This window comes from Rhinopithecus bieti, unplaced genomic scaffold (assembly GCF_001698545.2).
Source record: "Rhinopithecus bieti isolate Rb0 unplaced genomic scaffold, ASM169854v2 scaffold_7673, whole genome shotgun sequence".
Lineage (NCBI taxonomy): Eukaryota > Metazoa > Chordata > Mammalia > Primates > Cercopithecidae > Rhinopithecus > Rhinopithecus bieti.
Window position 1 is genome coordinate 4451375 of NW_016806375.1, and position 17904 is coordinate 4469278.

Here is a 17904-nt window from a genome sequence, read left to right on the forward strand (position 1 = left end):
ACAGTTCACAACAGGGTTCGTGCTCCAGTGGGAATCTAATGCCCCCACTGAGCTGACAGAAGGCGGAGCTCAGGTGGTAATGCTTGCTCACCCATTGCTCGTTTCCTGCTGTGCAGCTCGGTTCCTAACAAGTCACGGACTAGTATGGGTCCATGACCTAGGGGTTGGGGACCCTTGTGTTAGGGCATCTCTCTCCAACCCCTGCATTACAACACTTCTGGAGGAAGAAGCTGCTTGTTAGAGATTTCCCCAGCCCCATTCTGAACCTGCTGCCTCAGATTCACAAGCTGGGGCTTAGGAATCTATACGTGTAACCAGCTCCTCAGGTAGTTCTGGTCCTTGCTGCAGTCTGAAAATGGCTGAAGTGCTTATTCTCTCACTCTGGACCCGAACTTCCCAGTGGCCTGGGGAAAATGGTTCCACTTGGGCAGGTGCTGCTGTGCCTGGAACCCCACTGCCAGCTGTCTGTGCCTCATACTGTGTGGGGCTGCGGCAGTTGCAAGTGAAACTGTCATTGCTAGACTCCTAGAGGAAAAGAGACTTTGACAATTATCTAGTTTTATGGCTCCCAAACTTAGGAGACTTTAAAGAATCACGAAAGAGACATGAAAAATATAGATTCCCAGACCCAGCCTAGACCAACTGAACCAGAATCTCCAAGAATGGGCCTAGCTTCTATTTTTAACAAGCTCCCAATGGATCCCTTTGCTATTAGCCTGTGTATAACAGCCAGTGATGTAGTTCACCCAATCATTTTACAGTTGGAGAAACTGAGGCCTAGGCAGGGAAAGGGCTTTCCCATGATTACTCTGGGTATGTTGATGACCCCAGTCCTTTTTTTTTTTTTGAGAAGGAGTTTCACTCTGTCGCCCAGGCTGGAGTGCAATGGCGTGATCTCAGTTCACTGCAACCTCTGCCTCCCAGGTTCAAGCCATTCCCCTGCCTCAGCCTGCCAAGTAGCTGAGATTACAGGCATGTGCCACCACACCTGGCTAAGTTTTGTATTTTTAGTAGATACAGGGTTTCACCATACTGGTCAGGCTGGTCTTGAATTCCTGACCTCAAGTGATCCAGCCTACTTGGCCTCCCAAAGTGTTGGGATCACAGGCGTGAGCCACTACGCCTGGTCAACCTCAGTCCTTTTTCTCAGCAACTGGTGTGTCCTGCTCTGCTTCCTGTCCTGTTTTGCAGTAGGGAATGCTATTCGTTCACGAGATGTGTTGGGAGGACATTTCACAGCTGAAAGTGGTGTCTGCATTTTAAAAGAGGACCTTAGGGAAGACAACATGTAACCCAAAATAACAAACAACTGGTAGTGAAATTTCAGGCCCTGAGAAATGTTTTGGACTTAAATGGGATGGGGCAAACTTTCCCAATAACCCTCAAAAGTGGGTAAAGCTGGCCACAGAAGTTTCCCTGGAGCTTCACACCATGGAATGCCAAGCAAGAGGTACCCTGAGAGATCACATGCTTTCTCTGAGCAAGTTGCCCATTGTAAGGTGGCTGATCTGTGCAGGACCACGTTGGCTCCTGTGACCTCCTGGTGAAGCACAGCAGGGAACACGGGTGCCTGGCTGCTATTACTGGGCAATGCTGACTTGTATCTAGAACCCTGACATCATTGTTAGGGGGCAGCGGGTATGTCAATGTCTCTACTGCAGTGATATGGGAAGAAATCTGACTTCATGATAGAGAGTGTATCCAGTGCCTAGATCTCATTGCTGGAAAAATAATAGACATTCCCAGATCCTAATGGTCACAAATGAGGATGTAGCTGAGACCCGTACTTTACTGGTGGAAGGTGGAAAGTTCTGATGTTGATATGCTTGATAATTGCTTTTTTGGGGGGTGAAAAATGGGAGATGGTAGGTTTTTGGGGGAGCGGTCTCTATCCCATAGATCTCTGTAAGACGGGACATGGAAAGGGCAATTTCATGACTCGGCCCCCTGACTACTTTTCTATCTCTGCAGGTGTGAAATGGAGGCAAGGGGTTGCTCAGAAGAACACTGCCTAGTTACTCCTGAGATCACAAGGGGGGACTGGGGGCAGCAGGAGTTACTGATCATCATAGTGGCCGTAGTGTTAATTATCATAAGCACTGTCGGGTTTCTCCTCTACTGCCGCCGTTGCAAGTCTCACAAGCCTGTGGCCATGGAGGACCCAGACCTCCTGGCCAGGAGTGTTGGTGTTGACACCCAAGCCATACCTGCCATCGAGCTCAACCCATTGACTGCCAGCTCCTGCAACAACCTGAACCAACCGGAACCCAGCAAGAACTCACTTCCAAATGAACTCGTCACATTTGGACCCAATTCTAAGCAACGGCCAGTGGTCTGCAGTGTGCCCCCCAGACTCCCGCCAGCTGCAGTCCCTTCCCACTCTGACAATGAGCCTGTCATTAAGAGAACCTGGTCCGGCAAGGAGATGGGTCAGTACAGCCAGAGACGCTTAGCCTCCGGGATTGATGGCAGTGGGTGGTGGTCCTAAACACTCCGTTATCTGAGGCACAGGCATTTTTAGCCACCACACATCCAACCCTTTGGGATGGGACATGATGACATGTGTTCAAGGTTACAGGGCACTGATGCTAGAGCAGATGCCAGGTTTCTGGGTCTCATTCTATTGCACTCCCCTAAATTCCAAGTCACCCCATGGGATTGATGTTCATGACAGAAATTTGTAGACCCTGGATAGGGTTGGGTAAATCCCTGGAGTGAGAAGGGGGCTTCTGCACATTTGTGCTTTTCTGGGAAGGGAAAGGAGAAGCAGTGGTCTAAGCTTGTGGTTACTCAACCTGGAAGTGCAGCAGCCTTGGGCCAGACCCGGCTCATCTAGAGGGGGAATATCACCTTCCTCTCATCTTTGGTTCAAAAGGAGATGCATTAGTAAAGCACTTCGTGTTTTGGCATAATCATCAGCAGTTATGACAAGTATTTTCACTGTGTCAAATAGGGAAACCGAGGCCCGTCAAGATGTAGTGACTTGTTCTAACTCACCCAACTATTCAGTAGCAGAGGCAGGGCTAGGACCAAGGGCTCCTGGTTTCCTGATTTCTGAGCCACATCTCCTTTCATCACTCTCCATGATGGACTCCATCACACCTGTGAGTCCAAACTGTGTGTGTTTCCTTCGGTTAAGGGGATGAAACTCACCAGTAGGACTTGGGATGGAGTTACTGTACCCAGCTGTGGGGGTGGGGTGCATGGAGCCATCCAGATCCTTCCCTTGTTCACTGACCCTCAGATTAGTGGCAGAGACTTAGGCAAGATGGGCTGGCCTTGGGTGAAACCTCTAGCCTTGAGCTTGCCCCATTGGATTCTATATATCAACCTGAGCCACCAGAGACAACCTGCACAGATGGGCCCAAATGCACCCACTCCTGTCTCCACAACACGCTAGGTTATATATAGTTGCTATAGAGCCAGCTGAAACCTTCCCCGGGGAAAATGAAGTCACCCTATCTTGCTTTTCCCTTTCAGTGTACCCTGGCGGAGCTATGGTCTGGCCACCAACTTACTCCAGGAATGAACGCTGGGAATACCCCCACTCTGAAGTGACTCAGGGCCCTCTGCCGCCCTCGGCTCACCGCCACTCAACCCCCGTCGTGATGTCAGAGCCCACTGGCCTCTATGGGGGCTTCCCCTTCCCCCTGGAGATGGAAAATAAGCGGGCACCTCTCCCACCCCGTTACAGCAACCAGAACCTGGAAGATCTGATGCCCTCTCGGCCCCCTAGTCCCCGGGAGCGCCTGGTTGCCCCCTGTCTCAATGAGTACACGGCCATCAGCTACTACCACTCGCAGTTCCAGCAGGGAGGGGGAGGGCCCTGCCTGGCAGAGGGGGGCTACAAGGGGATGAGTATGCGCCTCAGCCGAGCTGGGCCCTCTTATGCTGTTTGTGAGGCAGAGGGGGCACCTCTTGCAGGCCAGGGCCAGCACCGGGTGCCCCCCAACTATGAGGGCTCTGACATGGTGGAGAGTGATTACGGCAGCTGTGAGGAGGTCATGTTCTAGCTTCCCATTCCCAGAGCAAGGCAGGCGGGAGGCCAAGGACTGGACTTGGCTTATTTCTTCCTGTCTCATAGCGGGTGAGTTGAGTGTGGCTGGGAGAGTGGGAGGGAAGGCCCCACCCCCAGCCCAGGCTGCTCTCCCTTGAAATGTGGTCTTCCAATCCCCCAGCTAGTCCCTGAGGGAGGAGGGAAGCTGAGGATAGAGCTCCAGAAACAGCACTAGGGTCCCAGGAGAGGGGCATGCCTAGAGCAGTGACCCTGGAAGACCAGGAACAATTGACTCCCGGGGTGCGCGAGAGACAGGCGGTCTCCCCGATCTGCCATCTCTCAGTCCCCAGGGCAGAGCCTGATTGACTGTGCTGGCTCAGCTTCGCCAAGATGCATTCTCATACCTGCCCACAGCTCCATTTTGGAGGCAGGCAGGTTGGTGCCTGACAGCACCCACTACGCGGGCCATACCAAGGAGTTCTAGAGGGCTGTGTGGCGTCCTACTAGGGACTGAGAGGTGAGCAGCAGGGGAGCAGGCACAGTCCCCTGTGCCCCTGCCTCAGTCGAGCACTCACTGTGTCTTTGTCAAGTGTCTGCTCCATATCAGGCACTGTGCTTTGCACCGGAGAGAAAACGGTGATGGAGGGCAACAAGGACTCCGAGGAGCATCACCGGGCCTCGGGCTCCAGAGGTCCCGCTCCTCAGCCTACACGCAGAGGAATGGCCTGCCTCAGAGTCACACCACTGTCTGCCAGTCAGGGCCTGCCAGGAGTCTACGCAGCTCTGAACCTTCTTTGTTAAAGAATTCAGACCTCATGGAACTCTGGGTTCTTCATCCCAAGTTTCCCAGGCACTTTTGGCCAAAGGAAGGAAGGAACTAATTCTTCATTTTAAAAATTCTTAGGCACTTTTTGACCTTGCTGTCTGGATGAGTTTCCTCAATGGGATTTTTTCTTCCTTAGACACAAGGAACTCTGAACTCCTATTTAGGGCAGGTTGGAAGCAGGGAGCTGGACCGCAGTGTCCAGGCTGGACACCTGCCGTTGCCTCCTCTCCATTGCAAACGCCTGCCCATCAAGTGTTACCTGCAGCGACTCAACCCTATGCATGGAGGGTCAATGTGGGCACATGTCTACACATGTGGGTGCCCATGGATAATACGTGTGTACACATGTGTAGAATGTATGTAGCCAGGAGTGGTGGGGACCAGAAGCCTCTGTGGCCTTTGGTGACCTCACCACTCCCTCCCACCCAGTCCTTCCCTCTGGTCCACTCCTTTTCATGTGTGTTGTTTCTGGAGACAGAAGTCAAAAGGAAGAGCAATGGAGACTTGCCCACAGGGCTGCTGCTTCACGCGAGAGGGAGCTGTGTGGGCGAGAGCCAATTTGTGTGAGTGGTTTGCGGGTGCGTGTGTGACTGTGAGTGTGAGTGACGGATACATGGTTTCATTGGTAATTTTTTTTTAACAATAAAGTATCTTTTTTACTGTTATTTTCTGTGTCATTTAGCCTGTTTGGGGTCAGGGGAATGATGCAAGGGTCCACAGGCCCTTCCAAGATTCATGGATTTTGGGAGCTGGAAGGGATCCTAGAGATTGTCAAGTAAAGAGATTCCCGACCTGGCAACGTTACCTACTCCAGACACAAAACCAGAACCTCTGGGGGTGGGGCCCAGGAAACTATTTGGAAAAAACCTTCTGCCTCTGATACAACTGTCTGCAGTCGTTCAAACCCCTCCATTTAGATGGGGCTCTGAAGCTCTGAGTGATGAGTCCACTAACCAGCAGGCTAGCTAAAGCCCAAGACAAGACCTGGGGCTTCCTGCCCTTGCAGCACCCTTTGCACTGCATGGCATTAGTTACGGAGAAAGGACTTAACTATCACAAGTCTTGGGAAGCCGGCCCTCCTGGGACCCAGGGTCAGGCTATGGCTGCTACTCCACAGCACACCCTTAGTCACCAGCTAAATGTGACTTCACCAGGCAACCATGACAACACCGAGACAGGAAAGCCCAGTTCCTGCCTTCAAGTTCCCAGTCCAGCTAGGCAAAGAAGGCACACCCATGGGAGATACCACACAGGCGGTGGCTCTGAGGTTGGACAGGCTTGATTCCAAGCCCAGCTCTGTCACACACTAATTATGTGGCCTTGAGCAAATATGACTTGGCCTCTCATTTTTCTTTTTTTCTTTTTGAGATGGAGTCTCGGCCTGTCACCCAGGCTGGAGTGCAGTGACATGATCTCAGCTCACTGTAGCTTCCACCTCCTGGGTTCAAGCGATTCTTCTGCCTCAGCCTCCCGAGTAGCCGGAACCACAGGCGCCTGCCACCACGCCCAGCTAATTTTTGTAGTTTTTAGTAGAGACAGGGTTTCACCATGTTGGCCAGGCTGATCTTGAACTCCTGACCTCGTGATCCACCCGCCTCGGCCTCCCAAAGTGCTGGCATTACAGGTGTGAGCCACCGCACCTGGCTGGCCTCTCATTTTTCAATGAGAATTTTTTTAGAGCAATTTTACGGCTCACAGCAAAATTGACTGAAAGGTACAGGGATATGCCCTCCCTCCCATGCATAGCCTCCCTCATTATTAATATTCCCCACCAGAATGGTATAGTTGTTGCAACTGACAACTCTCCATTGATGGGCCATTATCACCTACAGTCCATAGTTTACATTAGGGTTCACTCTTGCTGTTGTACATTCTGTGGGTTTGGACAAATGTATAATATGGATCCAGCATTACGGGCTCTTGCAGATAGTTTCACTGCCCTAAAAATCCTCTGTGTTCTGCCTACTCATCCCTCATGCCCCCTAACCCCTCTGCCTACTCATCCCTCCTATCCCAACCCCTGGCAACCACAAAACTTATTGCTGTCTCAGTTTTCCAGCATGTCATATAGTTGAAATCATATGATATGTAGCCTTCTCAGACCTGCTTCTTTTACTTAGTAATACGCATTTATGATTCCTCCATATCTTTTCAGGGCTTGATCATTCATTTCTTTTTGGTGTCGAATAATACTCCACTGTCTGGATGTACTATAGTTTATTTACTCATTCACCTTCTCAAGGACATCTTGGTTGCTTCCAAGTTTTGGCAACTATGAATACAACTGCTGTAAACATCTGTGTGCAGGTTTGATGTGGATATAGGTTTTTGACACCTTTGGGTAAATACTGCCAAACAGTCTTCCAAAGTGGCGGAACCATTCCACATTCCCACCAGCAGTGACTGAAAGCTCCTTTTGCTCCACATTCTCGCCAGTATTTGGTGGTGTCCGTGTTCTGGATTTCGACCTTTCTAATGGGTGTGTGGTATGGTATCTCACTGTTGTCTTAATTTTGCATTTCCCCGATGACATATGATGTGGAGCATCTTTTCATGTTTTTTCTTTCTTTTTTCTTTTTTTTGACATCTCTAGATCTGCTTTAGTGAGGGGGCTGTTAAGATGTTTGGCTCATTTTTAAACTGGGTTGTTTTCTCAATGTTCAGTATTAAGAGTACTTTGTATATTTTAGAAAACAGTATTTTATCAGATATGCCTTTGAAAATATTTTCTCAGTCTGTGCCTTGTCTTCTTGACACTCTTTTACAAAGCACAGGTTTTTAATTTTTTTTTTTTCTTTGAGACAGAGTCTCACTCTGTTGCCCAGGCTGAAGTGCAGTGATGCAATCTCAGCTCACTGCAACCTCCGCCTCCTGGGTTCAAGCAATTCTCCCACCTCAGCCTCCCAAGTAGCTGGGAATACAGGTGCCCATCACCACACCCAGCTAATTTTTGTATTTTTAGTAGAGACAGGGTTTTGCCATGTTGGTCAGGCTGGTCTTGAACTCCTGACCTCAGGATCCCCCTCGCCTTGGCCTCCCAAAGTGCTGGGATTACAGGCATGAGCCACTGCACCTGCCCTACTGTTTTTTAATTTTAAGGAAGTCCGGTTTAGCAATTATTTCTTTTATACATAATGCCTTCAGTGTTTTATTTAAAAAGTCATTGCTAAAGCCAAGGTCTCTAGGTTTTCTCCTATGCTATCATCTACGAATTTTATAGTTTTGCATTTTACATTTAGGTCTATGGTCCACTTTAAGTTATTTTTTGTGAAGGGTGTAAGATCTGTGTCTAGGTTCATTTTGTTTTCATGTGGCTGTCCAGCTGTCCAGCACCATTTGCTGAAAAGGCTGTCTGCTTCATTGTGGTGCCTTTGCCCCTTTATCAAAGTTCAGTTGGGCCTCTCATTCCTCAGTAAAATGAAGATAGTAAATAATATAGGAATAATAGCTATCTCATATTGTCATAAGAAATATATGTAAATGGAAAGCTTATTAAAGCATAAACAATAAATGGTGGCCAGTATAATAGAAAATAATACCAGGCCAGGTGTGTGGCTCACACCTGTAATCCCAGCACTTTGAGAGGCCAACGTGGGTGGATCACCTGAGGTCAGGAGTTCAAAATCAGCCTGGCCAACATGGTGAATCACCATCTCTACTGAAAATACACAAACCAGCCGAGTGTGGTGGTGGGCGGCTGTAGTCCCAGCTACTCAGGAGGCTGAAGCAGGAGAATCGCTTGAACCCGGCAGGTGGAAGCTGCAGTGAGCCAGGATTGCTCCATTGCACTCCAGCCTGGACAACAGAGCAAGACTCTGTCTCAAAAAACAAAAAACAAAAAAGGACAGGTAGCATACAGATAGGACTGATTTATCAGGACTGTGCAGGAGATCACAAATTGTCCAGTGTTGTCCAAATTTCTGTTTTGCTTATCACTTTCATAATTTTTACCCTGATAGAACACAACTCGTACTATAATACTAAAAAAATATATTTCGATGTTTACAAAATATTCTCTATTCATCTTTAAACAATAATATCGCTACACTAAAGGATTTGAGAGTATTTCTTCCTGATACCATGAAAATAAGTAACCATTCAGATTAAAAAATGACTGTCAGGGGCCCCCTCTTTGTCTTTGGGAAACAATGTCCTGGTCCTCCTCATTCCTAATGTTCTGCACACTAAGGCCCATAGAGAAGGGATTTGTCTGAGGTCTCTCAGTCAGAATTCCAGGGGCAAGACCCCAACTCAGGTCCGACACCCAGCCTGGGAATGTCCACACAGCACCTCCCTGCCTCCCATTCTCCCGGATGGGGAACGCCTTCTTATCCAGCCCACCTGCATCCTCTCCCCACCAGGCCCCGCCTTCTCCTTTTCGTCCACAGCCTGAGTCTTCACAGATTAGCCACCAGAGGGCTCTCTGGGATCAAGGACTAGTTTACTGAGCCTGCGGGAAGGGCTAAAGGTTTTCAGGTAAATCCCGGCATCCTAAACCACTGGCGCTCAGGCAGATTTTCAGCTCACTATCATTACCCTCACTGCCATCAGCCACCACCTCTACTGCCTCCTCTTACTGAGCATTTGCTATGCCAGGTACTGTGCACTTAACGTCTTATCTCATTTAATTCTCACAAAAACCTAACGAGGCACCAGGCGCAGTGGCTCCCACCTGTAATCCCAGCACTCTGGGAGGGCGGGTGGTGGGATCACCTGAGGTCAGGAGTTCGAGACCAGCCTGGCCAACATGGTGAAACCCCCGTCTCTACCAAAAATACAAAAACTAGCTGGGCACGGTGGCATGTGCCTGTAATCCCAGCTACTAGGGAGGCTGAGGCAAGAGAATCACTTGAACCCGGGAGATGGAGTTTGCAGTGAGCCGAGATCATGCCACTGCACTCCAGCCTGGGTGACAGATCGAGACTCCGTCTCAAAACAACAACAACAACAACAAAAACCCTAATGCGGTAGGTACTATCATCATTTACAAATGGAGAAACCGAGGCACAGATAAACGGAGGGGCTCACAATTTGTGTTAGTAACTTAAATAAGGTAAGTCACAGAGTTCATGAGTGACAGGGCCAGGATTCCAATCCAGGTTGGCCTGACTCGGGAGGTGCGCCTTACATTTGGGTTCGTGAAATAAATTACAAATATAGGGGACTGATGAGCAGCGGCAAGTGCAAAGGAGCAGGTTGAGTTCAGAACAAGCCAAGAGAAGGCCACGCTCATTTCTAGGTGGCACAGAGCCAGGGTATCCAGATTTGGGGAGGTGGGGGTCTGCTCCCCTTAGGGCTCAACCCCAGGCCTCTCCTGAAGCCCTATATCCACTTTTGGGGCTGGGCCTTAAGAGTGGCACAGCGACCTTGAGCATTGCAAGAGGAGCAGGCTGGAAGGGAGGGGCAGGGTGGGGACTTGCTGCCATGCTGTGAGGAGTGGTTTCAGGAGCCAGACGAGGCCTTGCTATTGGAGAAGGAAACGCAGCTGGGATTTGCCAGGACAAACGGTGTAAGGATTGGGAAACAGGAGAATTGGGAAACGGCTTCCTTCCGGGGCTGGCGGGTGAGGAAGGCTTGCAGTTGTTGTCACAGGGGTGGTTTTCAAGCCTTTACAGGAAGGGCACATATGTTTTATCAGGCATCAGGGCAGTGCTCTGGAGGGAGGCACACAGGATCTCTGGGGCAGGCATGAGGCCTGGGCTAGAACCCTTAAAAAGTGAGTATCTGGGGATGAGGAAGGACAGAGCCAAAGGCCTTGGGGGGAAAATGACCTCTGTTGCACTGAAGATTATGTATGAAGATTCTAAAAGAGCTAGAGGGCAAAAAAGACCCACCAGGTAAAGTTTTAAGGCACGGAATGCTGTGCCCAGAGCCCGCAGCTGGTCTAGTATGGAGGAGTCAACCCAACCTCTTTGCACGACTTGAAACATTGGTGCACTGCCAGCCTGCTAGGGCACCAGACCCAGGTGCTGATCCATCACCTGTGGTGCAGTGTCTAAGGACAGGCTTTGGAAACCCTCGGGCAGTCTCTGACTTCTTCCAGAACAGGGGCACCAGCTGTTTCACTGAATGAAAAGCAGGAACTTTCTCAGGCATCCAGCTGCAAAAAGACAATTTCAAAACTTTTCTCAAAATTCCTCAATGAATCCAAAGGGTCCAACCAAGAAAGATGCTTGGTTAGATTGATACAAAGATGACAATATAGTGATGTCACCTCCTTAGCAGTCCAGGGCACTATTCACTATGGAAGGAGACTACACTGAATTTAGTAACCAAAGATTTCAGATATATAATTAGCCCCCAAGGGTAGAGTAGGGGTAGATGTCATCTGACTTGATCAGTGCCCTCAGACAGCTCACAATCTGGGGCAAGTGGCCGAGTAGTCACATGTCTCCAGCGCAGGCAGGTATGAGGATAACCAGAGGAGGGCGGTGACAGCATTGCTGAGGACGAGTTGTAAGTTCTGACTGAACTGGCCAGGGAAGGTCTACAGGGGCCCAGCCATCTGAGCTGGTCTTAAAGCAGAGCTTCTGATTTAGCACAGAAAGGAGGGTCAGCTAGGCTAAGGGAAAATCCCAAAGGGAAGGCCTAGAGGTTTTAAGTATTTGGGCAATGATGGGTAGTTCTGACGGCTGGGAGTGACTTATGGAGGGCAGGGTGCAAAGCAGACTGGAGTCAAAAGACAGGCTTGGAAATGTGCTGTGCTCACTGAAGGAGGTGAGGTCAGGAATGAAGGAATCAGCTGGCAGGGGAGAAAATTCCAGCAGCAAGGACATGAGGTTTGATGTCAGACCTGGCTTTGCCACTTTAGAAATGTGATTTTGGGCAAGTCATGTAAACTTTTATGCCCAGTTTGCAAAGTGGGGATATTACCAGCACTTTCCTTCACTGGATTTGAGTATTAAAGGAGACAACATACATAAAGTGCTTAGCGTAGCTGGTAAAGTGAACATTCAGGAGATGTTAGAGATATTTTACCATTACTACTGGAAAAGCAGCTCTTTGTGTACTATCCATATTGACACACTTTCCTTTGCTCCATGGCCACAATAAAAGGACATTCCCACTCACTCGGCTGGGCGCAGTGGCTCACGCCTGTAATCCCAGCACTTTGGGAGGCCGAGACGGGCAGATCACCTGAGGTCAGGAGTTCGAGACCAGCCTGGCCAACGTGGTGAAACCCCGTCTCTACTAAAAATACAAACATTAGCCAGGCGTGGTGGCAGGCACCTGTAATCCCAGCTACTTGGGAGGCTGAGGCAGAGAATCACTTGAACCCGGGAGGCGGAGGTTGCAGTGAGCCGAGATCGTGCCACTAGCACTCCAGACTCGGGGACTAGAGCAAGACTTCTCAAAAAAAAAAAAAAAAAAAAAAAAAAAAAAAAAAAAAAAAAAAAAAGGACATCCTCCCAGCTAAAGGTAGGTGGGTGGGAGCTAAATGTTCTCAGGCATTGGTTCCTGGCAGCTGAGGTGGGCGATTTCCACCCCATCCCCCACCCCAGCCAAGGGGATATTTGGCAATTCTGGAGACATTTTTAGTTGTCACAACTTGCAGGGTGCAATGACATCTAGTGGGCAGAGGCCCAGGATGCTGCTAAACATCCTACAATGCACAGAAAAGCCCCTCAACAAAGAATTAGGCAGCCTCAAATGGCAATAATACTGCGGTTAAGAAACTCTGTCCTAAAGAAACCCATGCAGCCTTTATGTAGCATGGAGCAGCTGGAAATCTAGCCTGGGGCAAAAGTACACTTATGCCAAAAATAGAAGTTATGCATATGGTTCTGCTCATTTCTAAAAAGGCACCATTCTGGATTCTACATCTGTGAGAGTAAATATCAGGGTGGGTGAAAAATGAAAGGCAATCTAACAATGTAAAGAATAGTATACAATGATAAAGTAGGATTTATTCCAAGTAAGTAAGCAAGGCCAGTTCAATATTCAAAAATCAATTAACGGAATCCACCATATTAAAAGGTGAAAAAAGAAGAACTGTATGATCATGTCAGATACCGAAAAAGCATTTGACAAAATTCAGTACTCATTCATGATTTTTAAAGTATCTCAGCACAGTAATAGAGGGGAACTTCTATAAAAAGTATACTACTTACATCATACTTAAAGTGAAAGACTGAATGCTTTCCCTACAAGATCAGAGACAGGACTAGGATGTTCACTCTCACCACTTGTTTTAAACTAGAAATTTGAACCATTGCAATATGGCCAAAAAAAAAAGAAAAAAGAAAAGAGATACATATTGGAAAAAAAGAAATACACCTATCTCTATTTGCAGACAACGTGGTTGTCTAAAAAGAAAATCCCGGCCAGGCGTGGTGGCTCACACCTGTAATCCCAGCACTTTGGGCAGCTGAGGCAAGTGGATCATGAGGTCAGGAGATCGAGACCATCCTGGCTAACATGGTGAAACCTTCTTCCTACTAAAAATACAAAAACTTCGCCGGGCGTGGTAGCAGGTGCCTGTAGTCCCAGCTACTCGGGAGACTGAGGCAGGAGAACTGCATGAACCTGGGAAGTGGAGCTTGCAGTGAGCCAAGATCATGCCACTGCACTCCAGCCTGGGCCACAGAGCGAGACTCCATCTCAAAAAAAAAAACAAACAAACAAAAAACCATGAAATCTAACCAAAAACTCACAGAATTATTGAGTACAGAAAGGTCACAGGATACAAGATTAAAATACACAAATCAGTTGTATTTCTATATACTACCAATGGACACACAGAGACTGGAATAAAAAAATACCATTTATAATTGCTCCAAAAAAATTTAAATACTTAAGTATAAATCTAACAAAACACAGGATCTGATAAATGGTTACAATAACAAATAGTGTTGGGAAGCCAAGGCGAGCAGATCACCTGAGGTCAGGAGTTCAAGACCAGCCTGGCCAACATGGCAAAGCCCCCTCTCTACTAAAAGTACAAAAATCAGCTGGGCATGGTGGCACACACCTGTAGTCCCAGCTACTGAAGAGGCTAAGATAGGAGAATCACTTGAACCCAGGAGGCGGAGGTTGCAGTGAGCCAAGATGGTGCCACTGCACACCAGCCTGGGTGAGAGAGTGAGACTCTGTCTCAAAAAACAAACAAATAAACAAAAACCCACAAGTAGTGATAACAGCAAAGGCTGGCAAAGTTGCAGAGGAAATAGACCACTCATATATTGTTGCTAGAGTAGTAAAATGGTACAGTCATTCTGGAAAATGGTTTAGAAGTTCCTTTTAAAACTAATAATGGGGCTTACCATATGTATTAGTCCATTTTCACGCTGCTGATAAAGACATACCAGAGACTGAGCAATTTACAAAAGAAAGAGGTTTAATTGGATTTACAGTTCCACATAGCTGAGGAGGCCTCACAATCATGGTGGAAGGCAAGGAGGAGCAGGTCACATCTTAAGTGGATGGTGGCAGGCAAAGAGAGAATGAGCGTGTGCAGGGAGACTCCCCTTTTTAAAACCATCAGACCTCGTGAGGCTTATTCACTATCACGAGAACAGTGCAGGAAAGACATGCCCCTACAATTCAATCACCTCCCGCCGGGTCCCTCCCACAACATGTGGAAACTCAAGATGAGATCTGAGTGGGGACACAGCCAAACCATATCACCATACAATTCAACAGTTGTGCTCCTGGGCATATATCCCAGAGAAATTAAAACTTATTTTCATGCAGGAACACTTGCACAAATATTTATAGCACTTTATTTGTAATAACCAAATCTGGAAACTATGCACATTTCTTTCAATGAGTGAATGGTTAAACATCAGTACCATGGAATCCTACTCAACAATAAAAAGAAACAAACTATTGATAAATGCAACAAATTAGATGAACATCAAGGAAATTACACTGAGTGAAAGAAGCCAACCCCAAAAAGATACATATGGCATAATTCAATTTACTGAATTATTATTATTTCATGAATAACAAAATTATAGAGATGAAGAACAGATTCGTGGCTTCTGGGAAAGGTTAGGGATGTGGGGGACTGAAGGGAGTGGGTATTTATAAAGGGGAGCATAAAGGAGTCTTGAGGTGATGATACAGTTAGGCATCTAGTTTGTGGTGGTGGTGTATACAAAGCTACTCATGATAAAACTGCATACAGCTATACACAAACATACACACAAACAGATGAGTATCTGTATAACTAACAAAATCTGCATCAGCTCTATGGATTGTGCCAATGTCAATTTCCTGGTTTCGATAATGTACTACAGTTATGCAAGATATTAACACTGGGAAGCCCAGCTGAAGGGTGCTCTGGACCTGGACCTCCCTCCTGTGCCTTTGAATCTTCCTGTAAATCTACAATTATTTTCCAATAAAAAACTTATATCAAAAGAAGTAGATGACTGAATTTTAAGAGGCAAAATATTTGAACAAATACTTCATTAAAAAGATAGGCCAATAAGCATGTAAACAGGTGCAAAACATCACTAGTCACTGGGGAAATGCAAATTACAACGGCAATGAGATGCCACTTCACACCTATTAGAGGACTAAAATTTAAAAGACCACAATATTAAGTATTGGTGAGGATATGGAGCAACTGTAACTGTTATACATTAGGAATCCAAAAGGGAACGGCCACTTTGGAAAACAATTTGCCGAAAGTTAGCACACATTTCCCATACAACCCCATCATTTCACCTCTAGGTATTTACCCAAGACAAATAAAAACATAGGTCTACACAAAGACCTGTACATGAGTATTTATAGCAGCTTTATTCATAATAGTAATTTTTTTATAATTAAGTATAGAGTATATTTGAGCCCAAAACTTGAGAATGGCCACTGGGGTGCACAGATTTAAGTTGCCCTCATAACATACTCTGATTAGCAGCAGTTACAAGTGAGTTTTAAGGAAGAAAGAAGAGGCAGTTTCTAAATTGTTTACCAGGAATTTACATTAAAATAACTAAGCCATAACAGCTAAAAATTTGAAGCAGCCTCAAAGACTAATGAATGGATAAACAAATTATGGTTCACTCACGCAATGGATACTACTCGGCAATAAAAAGAATCAATTATGGATACATGTAACAACATGTAACAACATGTAACAACATGTAACAACAATTATGGATACATGTGGAGGAATATAAAAAGCATGATTATGTTAAGTGAAAGAAACCAGACACAAAGGGCTGCATACCTAATGGTTTTATACAACATTCTAGAAAAGACAAAACTGGAGACAGAAAAAACAGATTAGTAGTTGCCAACGGCTGAGTGGTGTGAGGATGGGATTGATTGCAAAGGGGCACAAGGGACCTTCTGGGGGCAAAGGAGATGGTCTGTATCTTGACTGAGATGGTGGTCACATGACTGTATGCAAAAGACACTGAACTGTACATTTGAAAAGGTAGATTTAAACTTCATTACATGTAAATTTTACTCCTTTTTTTTAAAAGGAGACCAATGGCCGATGGTCTAGTAAAGCATACCCATTAAAGACACACATAGTTCCTCAGCACAACCACAATAGGCTAAGTACGAGGAAGGTAACCTACATAGCAAAGAGCCCCAGGCTTAGGGTCTAAATTCAGTCCACTGTCACTCAGGTTTATGCCTCCAGTAGTAGTGCAATGGGCTTACCGGAGGGCCCTGGCTCTCTGGAAGACGAGGTTACAGCCATTAGGTATAAATGTGAGCAGAAATAAAAACTTCAAGAGGTGGACAACCTAAAAGAGGATCGAGTGCCCTCCACAGAGGAAGTCAACAAGACATCAGTGCATGGACAGCCAGCCAGAACAACAAGCAGAAGTACTTTGGAGTTCTGGTTTTCTACAAGTCAGCAAATATTTCAGAAAATGTTTAATAAGTCCTTTGTGATTATGACATATGGCACTTTACAACCTTCTCTCTAACCCTCATGACAATTCCTCAAGGCAAACCTCCCTCTTGAGGTTGCAACAAAGACAGGCAGCCAGCGCCTTGGGAAGCACTCAGGTTCTGGAACCAGAAGACTTGCGTGTGTATCCCAATGCTGCTACCTACTGGTGGGCAGCTTGGTATAGCTGCTAAATCTCTTTGACCTTCCTGTTCCAGAAATGATAATGACAATGAAAATAGACTACATGCTCGCCTTCCTCTCTTGGCAAAATATTATACTTTTAAGAGTGTTCCTTGAAGGCTCTGTTTTTAAACTTATACAAGTAAGTATTTCCCTGAGTTCTATGAGCTACTCTAGCAAATTAATCAAACCCCAAAACAGAGTCGTGGGAACCCTGATTTACAATTTTTAGCCAGTCAGAAGCACAGGTAAACAACCTGGTACTTGCAATTGGCACTGGAAGCGGTGGTGGTGATGAGGGGTGTCACTCTTGGGGACTGAGCCCTCATCCTGTGGGATCTGATGCCATCTCCAGGCAGTTGGTGTCAGAATTGAATTGGAGCACACCTGGCTAGTGTTTGCTGCAGAACTGATTGCATGCTTGCTGGTGGGAACAAATTCCAAGTAATTTTTTTTGGCGGGGGGGGAGTCAATGTATTGAGAATAAACATTTTAAGCCTTAAGTGTGTTTTCCCACTCAGTGACAAAAAGAGAAGGGAAGGGGTGTCATCTCTTCCATTGTCCTGTCCTGAAATCTCCACATTTCAAGAAAATTAAGTGTTACCTATTGTGTCAGATTTCTTCAGAGAAACAAAGCCAGTAGGAGATATATATATATACACACACACATATATACATACACATATATGAATATAAATACACATAGAGAGACTGAGAGAGAGATCAAGGAACTAGCTCCCATGACTGTGTGAGCCGGCAAGTCTGTGAGTCATAGGGCAGGCCCGTAGGAGCTGATGCTGCAGTCTGGAGGCAGAATTTCTTCTCCAAGGAAACCTCAGCTTTGCTCTAAAGGCCTTTACACTGATTGAATGTGGCCCACCCACAATACTGAGAAAACCTCTTTTAAAGGCAACTGATTATAGATGTTAACCACATTTACAAAACACCTTCGCAGCAACACCTGGATTAGTGTTTGACTGAATTTTAAGTTGACACATATAAAACTGGCCATCACACCTATCATGTGGGCTCATCTGCTAT

General features: G+C 46.6%; 1 protein-coding gene across 2 annotated transcripts in view; it reads left to right on the forward strand.

Moving 5' to 3' along the window:
- Positions 1–5488, forward strand: part of FAT2 (FAT atypical cadherin 2) — an 87454-nt gene extending 81966 nt beyond the window's left edge. For both annotated transcript variants that reach the window (XM_017875731.1, XM_017875732.1), the window contains exons 23-24: positions 1972–2429; positions 3481–5488. In XM_017875731.1, the coding sequence (XP_017731220.1) occupies positions 1972–2429; positions 3481–4013 (991 nt within the window). In that variant the 3' untranslated portion in view covers positions 4014–5488. The remainder of the gene's footprint in view (positions 1–1971; positions 2430–3480) is intronic.
- Positions 5489–17904: the final 12416 nt, after the last annotated feature.